Genomic DNA, 9,879 nt, shown 5'->3' on the forward strand with positions numbered 1-9,879 from the left:
ACTGCTACCTGTACAACAAAGATAAGGACAAGGGCCATTTTTTTTTTTTTTTGAACAAACAAACAAACAGAGCAAAAGTCACCAAAGTTAACTATCCAAACACTGCTTACCCAGCCAACTAAAATACCGATACACAAGTCACAGAGACAACAATTAAGGTTCACAGGGAGGTAGGGAGGGATGGGGAGAGGTGCTGTTTGAAGAGGTGTGTCTTCAGCTTGCGCTTGAAGGTGGGGAGAGATTCTATAGTTCTGACCTCAACGGGGAGTTCGTTCCACCACCGTGGAGCCAGAACAGACAGTAGTCATGAGCGTGAGGTGGAGGTTCTGAGAGGGGGAGGTGCCAAGCGGCCTGTGGAGGCTGAACGAAGAGGTCTGGCAGGGGTGTAGGGTCTGATGATTTTTTGCAGATAAGCTGGGGAAGACCCTTTAACTGCTTGGAAGGCTAGCACCAATGTTTTGAATTTGATGCGAGCCATGACAGGCAGCCAGTGGAGGGAAGTAAGCAGGGGGGTGACATGTGAGTATTTGGGAAGGTTGAAGACCAGACGAGCTGCTGCATTCTGGATGAGTTGGAGGGGTCTGATGGCGGACGCTGGGAGGCCAGCCAAGAGGGAATTGCAGTAGTCCAGGCGGGACAGAACCATCGCTTGGACCAGGAGCTGGGTCGAGTAGGGGGTGAGAAAGGGGCGGATTCTCCGTATGTTGTATAGGAAGAACCTGCAAGACCGGGTCACCGCCGCAATGTTCTCGGAAAGGGACAGTCTGCTGTCCATCACCACACCGAGGTTCCTTGCACTGGGTGACGGCGTGAGTGTGGTATCCCCGAGGGAAATGGAGAGATCCAGATGGGGAGAGGTATTAGCAGGGATGAATATCATTTCAGTTTTACCTGGGTTGAGCTTTAGATGGTGGTTGTCCATCCAGCTCTGGATGTCCCTCAGGCAAGCAGAGATACGGGCTGAAACCTGCGTATCAGACGGCGGGAACGAGACGAAGAGTTGGGTATCGTCCGCATAGCAGTGGTAGGATAGCCCATATATAAGTTTAATCAGATCTGTTTTTGATTATGGGTGTGTAGTATATGGATCTACAGCAGACAATTTGTTTTAAAAAATTGGAGGTAATACAATGGCATTAAGATTATGTTGTGGTGCAACTGAATCACTGAATCTAAGAAGAACACAACTTTATTTAAATTATTGGGTAAATTTACATTTAAATTTAAATTTACATACGAATCAGCATACAACTCAGAGTACAATAAAGCCATGTTGGGAAAAAGAAAAGAAAGATAAAGAGCTTTGGGTGGGTCATTGGTCAAAAAACAAGAGGAAAAAGAGATTAGGGAGAAGAAGATAAGTCCAACCATTCCTTTTCCAGCCTTTCCCCCATGGTTTTTTTCTGGAGATTATGGCTGATTTTGAACTTTTAGATAAAATGAGAGGAAAAGATTTGAACAGTATTGCAAATTTAGTAAACTCTTACATCGGAAATAGATATTATGAATGTGTTCAAATATACACAGATGCATCAAAAACCAGCAATAATAGGGTTGGAGTTTTATATGTTGTGCCAGAATTTAAAATCGTACATAAGAAAAGATTAATTAATAATATTTTTGTCTATACATTGCCATTTTACTGGCTTTGCATTGGGTGGAGGAAGTAAGACCACTCAAAGTAATTATATGCTGAGATTCCAGTGCAGCATTAACAAGTATAAGAAACAACTATTCGGCATGTAGACAGGTCATTGTATTAGAAATATTACAGATATTATATAGAATTCAAAGGATGGGGTTAATTGTTAGTTTTTTATGGGTACCAGCACATGTGGGAGTAGAAGGCAATGCGGTTGCTGATAAATATACCAAAAAAGCAACAAATAGAGATAATGTAGGGGAAAATTCACAGAACAAAAGATCTCCCTCCTAAAAGCATGATAAACAATCACAAGTCAAAATCAGACTACACCTTAGTGAGCAGGCTCGTTCCTCCAAAACTCTCGACGATATATGCATGCATATGTGTATCAATATATCCATATTAAAGTATGATATGTAGCCTGTATAGTTTCAAACTGATTAACTGCTAAATTGTGCTAGAATTACACAGTGACCCATATGTAACCGGAGTTTAAAAGCAGCCAGCTGCTCCCAGGTACGCTGCTTGTTATCAAATGAACCTAGAACATTAATTATAGCTGAGCTTATGAAAACGCAAGAAACCACAGTGAAAACTGTTGAAATGAGAGCAAAGAATGCAAAGAATGTAACGTACATTTACTCACTTCGAAGAGAATAATGAATCAAATGTTTAGTATGTCTGTATATTAGAAAAGAATATTAGAAGATAATATTAATCAAATGTTTAGTATGTCTGTGGGCGGCACGGATGGTGCAGTGGGTAGCACTGCTGCCTCACAGCAAGGAGGTCCTGGGTTCGAATCCCCGTCGGCCGGGGCCTCTCTGTGTGGAGTTTGCATGTTCTCCCCGTGTCTGCGTGGGTTTCCTCCGGGTACTCTGGTTTCCTCCCACAGTCCAAAGACAAGCAGGTTAGGCCGATTGGAGAGTCTAAATTGCCCGTAGGCATGAGTGTGTGTGTGTGAGTGAATGGTGCGTGTGCCCTGCGATGGACTGGCGACCTGTCCAGGGTGTATTCCTGCCTTTCGACCAATGTATGCTGGGATAGGCTCCAGCCCCCCTGCGACCCTGATCGGGATAAGCGGGTTCAGATAATGGATGGATGGATGGATGGATGGATGGATGGATAGTATGTCTGTATATTTTCAATGATAACTGCTGCTTAGTTCGTCTTATAAAAGCGAAAGATACAGAATGACGTGTATGGATGACGTGTGTGTTAGAGGGGGGGCATCCAGAACTTTATGAGGTCTGGTAGTTTTCCACTCTGCCAAGAGCAGGTGCGGGGTGAAGTGAGGATGGGGGGGGAGTCCTGAACTTTCTTCGTTGTTGGCAGAACGCCCTGAACTTACAGAGCTGGTAGAGCATAAGGACCGTTGGCGATTTGCCACAATGACGTTGTGGGAAGAGCTTTGGGAGGAGTTAAGATAAGAATAGTGTGGGTGATTTGCCACAATGAGGTTTGAGGAGGGGTTGTAGGAGGAGTAACTGTGTATAAAATGGGTGTAAAAATGACAGTCGGGGTTCAGTTCTGGAGACCTGATCCGGCTTTATGCACTTTTTCTGAAGAACTTGCTGCCGTGGTGTCGTATTTTCCCTCGTGAAGATGTTTATCGACAAATTGAGGATTTGGACTCTGTCGTTTCCTAGACACGACACTAATATAGAAATGAGGGTTTGATTAAAAATGAAATGAGGAAAAGATGGCAAAATGAATGGGATAATGAAAGGACAGGACACCATTTTTATAAAATCCAAAAAAGAGTTGGAAAGATGAGAAAGACAGGAAGGAGTAGAAGAGAGGAGACTGTAATATCAAGATTGAGGTTTGGACATACCGAACTAAGCAACACACTTAGGTTAATGAAAAAACACAAAAGTGGGAGATGTGATTTCTGCTCTCAAGAAGAAACAGTCGAGCATATAATGATAAGTACAACTTGGACAGAGAAAAAATTATTAAAGAGTTGAGAGATAAGGGAGTAGAATGGGATTTGGCAGAAGGGAGATTCAGGTGGTGGGTGTTTCTTACTTGTGTTTCGATTCTTGAGAAGAACGGGGTTGCTAAACAGGATTTAGTATTATTATTATGATTATTATCATTATTATTATTATTATTATTATTATTATTATTATTATTACTTTTCTTTTTATTATGAGGAAAGAGAATCCTGATCCACACTCCTTTCCTGCGGGTGCTGGTAATGCACCAAAAAGTTGTATGCTGTAGCTTCTAAAATCACGACACCTTTTAATCAGACAAAGTTAACCTGAAAATATCTGTGTTTCTTAGAATGCAAGACCAAATTTTATCTGCATTTTTTTCCCCCTGGGTATGTAATGCAGAATTCTGCATTAGAGTGACCGCTGATGTATGTAACCAGTAAATATAGTGTGCTATATGTATTCATGGATTATACGTTGTAAACCATGCAAAGGATAAGCAACCAAGTACTAAACATGACAACTGTATGATATGTAATGTTAATTGGTCCAAATACTTTTAGTACCCTAAAATGGGGGGGAACAATGTTCAAAATGTGTGGAAACGATTCGGAGGAAAATACCCTGACATTAAAGCTGACCGTCTAAACCTTAGTCACTGTGTCATTTTAAAAGTGCTGGAGTACACAGCCAAAACAACAAAAAAATATTTCACTATCAAAACACTTTTGGACCTTATTGTGTATGTGTGGGTGCATATATGCCGTACATACATACATACATTCATACATACATACATACACTATATATAAACATATAGTCTCGCTTAACATAGTATAATAACAAATGTTGATAACATCTTGTTGGTTTCTGAGTACTACTGTGTAATCGGTCACTTCTGTCACAATTAAATTTTTATATCACAGTTTTATTGCCAGCTGACTAGCTGCGCTGTCACAGTATAAGGCAAGGGTTATTTTTACACAGTGCTCTAGATACTGACAACGTTTATAGTCCTACTTCTCACCGCAACCCGCTCTCTGCACCCTGAATATGTAGCCTATTGCTGCCATGGTGTAGTGATCAGCTGTATTCAGACATTCAATGGCAAAATGTTAGCTGCAACACATAGACAGTAAGATACAACACCTGAAAAGTTTTGTTATAGGGAAAAACAAGATACCATGAAGACGAACAAATCTGTGCAGAATCTGCATATGTACTGCATATATACTGGATGACTCTGGCCACTCGACGGAGACCTCACTCCTCTCCGTCAGTGAATCACTCCATGCTGCAGGAGCAGCCCCCCTCTCCTCTGTCCTCATTCTTCTAGATCTCTCTGCTGCCTTTGACACTGTGGATCACTCAGTCCTCCTGTCTTCCCTGTCAGCAACAGGGATCTGTGGCACAGCCCTGAATTGGATTGAGTCCTACCTCTCTGGTTGCTCCTTCCAGGTTGCCTGGTCTGGCACAGTATCGACACCTCGGCCCCTTGCCACAGGTTCCCCAGGGCTCAGTCCTAGGCCCGCTTCTTTTCTTTCTTTACACTTGTTCCCTTGGCCCTGTTATCACTGCACATGGTCTATCCTACCACTGCTATGCGGACGATACCCAACTCTTCATCTCATTCCCACCATCTGAAACACAGGTTATAGCCTGTATCTCTGCTTGCCTGAGTGACATCCAGAGCTGGATGGACAACCACCATCTAAAGCTCAACTCAGGTAAGACTGAAATGCTATTAATTCCTGCTATTACCTCCCCGTCTGGATCTCTCCATTTCCCAAGGGGATACCTCACTGACGCCATCACCCTTTGCAAGGAACCTTGGCAGGGTGATGGACAGCAGACTGTCCCTCTCCGAGAACATTGCGGCGGTGACCCGGTCATGCAGGTTCTTCCTATACAACTTATACAATTCACCCCTTTCTCATCCCCTACTCGACCCAGCTCCTGGTCCAAGCAATGGTTTTGTCCCACCTGGACTACTGCAACTCCTTCTTGGCTGGCCTCCCATCGTCCGCCATCAGACCCCTCCAACTTATCGAGAATGCAGCAGCTCATCTGGTCTTCAACCTTCCCAAACACTCATATGTCACCCCCTGCTTACTTCCCTCCACTGGCTGCCTGTTATGGCTTGCATCAAATTCAAAACATTGGTGCTAGCCTTCCAAGCAGTTAAGGGGTCAGCCCCAGCTTACCTCCAAAAAATCATCAGACCCTACACGCCTGCCAGACCTCTTCATTCGGCCACCACAGGCCACTTGGCACCTCCCCCTCTCCGAACTTCCACCTCCCGCTCATGACTACTGTCTGTTCTGGCTCCACGGTGGTGGAACGAGCTCCCTGTTGAGGTCAGAACAGTAGAATCTCTTGCCATCTTAAAGTGCAAACTGAAGACGCACCTCTTCAAGCTGCACCTCTCCCTGTCCTGCCCTACCTCCCTGTAAACCTTAATTGTTGTCTTTACCTGCGATATTTACTTCTGCATTAAGATGTTTAGTTTGGCTAGGTAAGCGGTTTGTTCATACATTTGTGTGTTGCGCTATTATGATTGAAAATATATATATATATATATTTAAAATTTAATTCCGAAGATCAGATAGGCCCTGGTCCTTATCCTTGTTGTGTAGATAACAGTTGAAATTGTACTTCCCTCTAGGGTCTTTCAGCACACGTATCCCTGGTTATGGGTATGCACTTTGCACTTTGTTGTACGTTGCTCTGGATAAGAGCATCTGCCAAATGACATTAATGTAATGTAATAGATTACGTAGGAAACATGCTGTGTTTCTGTCGAGTTGCATGAGCATATTACATTTGTCGTATAATTTATTTCTTGCTTGCCATAGCAACATTGACCAGTGTTAAAAAAACAAGGATTAAAACAAGAAAGCATAAATATTGCTTTATTCATCGTGAGCTGATTGACTGAACTGCTTTTGGCCAAGTTTGACTTGCCTTGCTATTCCAGATACTAAACTTTAAATAAGAAACATCTGTTTTTTGTGCACTGACCATCACCACAGGCTTGAGCTCGGAATGTCTGATAAATAATTGGCGAAAAAATAGAAGAAAAAACACACACAGGACTCCTGCCATATTTGCTGGGGAAGGGAGTTTTCTTGGGGCACTCTTCCAAACAGAAAAGAGTCATTGAGAGCAATACAGTGTTTAGACAAGGATATATATAGTTTTTTTATTTTAATTTTATAATATCATTTTTTTAATGACAGAAGCCAAAAATGTATTAAGTAACTACTAATTTGTCTACCTTCATTAATCTCACCTGAAATACAGGCCAAGTGCTTAATATTATGTAAACCCTTTCAGCTTTCTTTTAAAGACAAGAATCAGAAATTGACATGCAACATTTGATAACTGGAATACAAATACGGATTAAATCAAATGACACTTTAAAAAGTATACTAATATCAAGCCTATAGCATATGTCAATATTATTATGTTTAAAGAAAAGCTTAATCAAGTCTGTCTGGAAAAAGAAAACAATGCAGGAGATGATAAGTATACTGCAGATGAGAATACAGTTAAAGATATGTAGTTTCACGAGGTTCATCAGAGTCACTGTAGAGGAGTTTCCCAGCTGGATCACTGAATAGAGCACTGAGCTGCTGCTGCTGCTGCTGCTGCAGACATGGCTGCCCAGATCGCACTGGCGGCTGCTCCCAAAATCCACCATGCATGCATACGGAGGAAGGCATCGGAGCTCTCTGCATCCCGCAGGGCAATCATAGAGTATCTGTCATCGATCTCCTTCTCCACCCGTTTGATCTTCTTCTTGTACTCATTCTCTCTCTGTCTCCTGGTATTCTCCAGCTGTTGCAGCTGTTTCAGCTTCTCGGTCTCCACCTTGAGCTGTTTCTCCACTTCTGCCCTTTTCTCACTCATCATTTCTATGTTCCGCTCAATGAGTCTCTTCTTCCGCTCATTCTTTTGTTCCTCATTGCTCATCTCGGTGGAGAAGTTTTCCCAGTCTGCCTCCAACTTTGCAATGGCACACCTCTTCTCCCTTTCTATTTCTTCCCGTTTTCCCTCCAGTTCTTCCTGCTGGAAGACTACAAGGGCCTGCTCCATTTTCTGGAAGGCCTCATTGGTAAAATAGGGGCTCTTTCTCTGTGCAAGCATGCAGTCGATCATCTCCAGCAGGTTGGCCACCTGGCCGGGATCCTGTTTGTCCTCGTTGTTGAAGGGCAGGATCCTCCTGTCAAATCGCTTCACCAGGTTCTGAATTGTTTCACCCTGCTTGGAGATGAAGTCGTGGAAAGAGGCTTTCTTCAGCTTGTCCGCATGGGTGAAGATAAGGATGGTGTATCGGGCAGCATCACTCTGGAAGATGGTCTGGATGATCTCCACGCTCTGCTGCTCTTCCTGGGTGAAACGGCCGATCTGCAGCACCAGGAGTATGGCATGGGGCCCCGGAGCAGACATGGCCATGCATCGCAGGATTTCATCCTGCACAGCCTGCTGGGAGAGTGAGGTATCAAACAGGCCGGGCGTGTCTACCACTGTCACTCTTCGCCCCAGCACCATCCCCTGAGCCTTCTCACAGACACAAGTCACTGAGTCCATGCTCAGGTTAGACTCAAACCGCGTCTCACCCAGAATTGTGTTGCCTGTTTCACTCTTCCCTGATCCTGTCTTCCCCACCAAAACCATCCGCAGCTCCCGAGGAGGGTAACCCCTGCCCTGTTGAGAACCTGCGGGAGAAGAGTTTCCATTCAGAAAGTACTGAAAGCTCACTGGATTCAGTAACGTCTTCCACATGGTGCCTATTATGAAGGCAAACTTAAGGAAAGAAGAAATTCATGTTTTATTGGGCTTAAAAACCAATGCATTTCAGAGTTTTGAAACATGTTTTTGTCAAATGAAATGTTCTTTCTCTTTGTGATAACTGTCTCCGGACAAGTTGTAATGTTCCTGTATTGCTGTCTGTTAGTTATTTTGTTACTCTTGTAATTTATTATTTTTTATCTGTTTTTTTCTATTTATCCATTCATAGTTATTGCATCCGTCTCCCCTGTGATGTCTGTGTCTGAATGTATTCTGAGCCTGAGTCACTCCCCTGTCTGCGTCTTTCACTATTCAGGTGGTTTCGGATTTTTCCAGTTTCCCAAGATTCCTTCTCAGCCTCGCTGTTCTGAGACACACCTTTGTCCGATTCCAAGTTTGCCTTTTTGTTTTGATCTATGCTTTGTGTTTTCCACATCTCTCTTGCCTTGCCCCTTTGTACTTTTGCCTTTCTGCCCTTCTAGATTTTTGACTTTGGACTGTTTATTTACCATTCTTTTTGCAACTCGATTTGGCACTGTGTTTTTCAGATTACCTGACTTTGACACTTGGACTGACTAAACTATGATTCCTGATTATCCCTTGGTCTGCGCTTGGAACGGACATAACACAAGTACAATACAAGTAAATGGAATTGAACTCAATTTCATATTTCTTCCTATTTTCCTTACATATTGGTAGTAAAGTACCTCATTAAATAAATATTTTTACAAAGCAGCTACTTCAGCAGGTTAGTGACAGTCTGTACATTATTTCACGGAATATCATACACACGTCATCATCGACAAAGACTAATGTATTTATCCAAACATATTTCGCAAAACCTACTCATTAATTAATTAATTGTATTTTTTAGGTAGCTATAGCTCATTTCGGGTGTGTTCTCCCAAAACTACAACTGGAATTTAAATATGTTTTTAATTAGGCATCAGTATCAGTCAACAAACATTTTAATGATACCTTGCAATGGGATCTTGCACTGATTGATACGATATAAATCGTTTTTTCTTCGGCTTGGAAATACGTTTTTATCCAATACTATAAGACAGTAATAATGCTGATACCGACCTGTCGCACAGTACGGGCTTCTTACAGAAGTCATAGTTCTTGTCAGCGCAGATTCAGGACAGATCGACGGTACAAACTCCTCGGGTGGTCTTCCTGCAAAATAATTGAAATTAATCAAATTATCTGCAATGGTATAAGTGAATCGTTGGTAATGATCCCGTCCGAGTGACAGTGCTCATTCCCTAGTGAAGTGTGAGTGGTGCCCTGCAGTGTGTAGGGGGGGAAATCATTCTGAGGACTTTTTTTTAGTTCTGTGGAAAATGAAACTTAACATTCTTAGGTTGTGATGTCAGGAAAAACAGTTATATATAAAAAGCTATTCTTCTTGTCATTAACATTTTATTGCACTTGCTAAATAAGAAAAATAAATATTTGCCGTTTTGGGATTCAATTCCCAGTTCACTCGATTAA

At 42.5% G+C, this 9,879-nt stretch overlaps 1 protein-coding gene across 1 annotated transcript; it reads right to left on the reverse strand.

The window, feature by feature from the left end:
* Positions 1 to 7,200: 7,200 nt before the first annotated feature.
* Positions 7,201 to 9,665, reverse strand: LOC133114107 (GTPase IMAP family member 7-like). Its single transcript, XM_061223297.1, has 2 exons — positions 9,469 to 9,665; positions 7,201 to 8,309 (listed from the first exon to the last, which is right to left on the reverse strand). Exons 1-2 carry the CDS (start codon positions 9,500 to 9,502, stop codon positions 7,201 to 7,203), a joined length of 1,143 nt encoding a protein of 380 aa, XP_061079281.1. The 5' UTR covers positions 9,503 to 9,665.
* Positions 9,666 to 9,879: the final 214 nt, after the last annotated feature.

Source organism: Conger conger, chromosome 16 (genome assembly GCF_963514075.1).
Source record: "Conger conger chromosome 16, fConCon1.1, whole genome shotgun sequence".
NCBI classification, from domain to species: domain Eukaryota; kingdom Metazoa; phylum Chordata; class Actinopteri; order Anguilliformes; family Congridae; genus Conger; species Conger conger.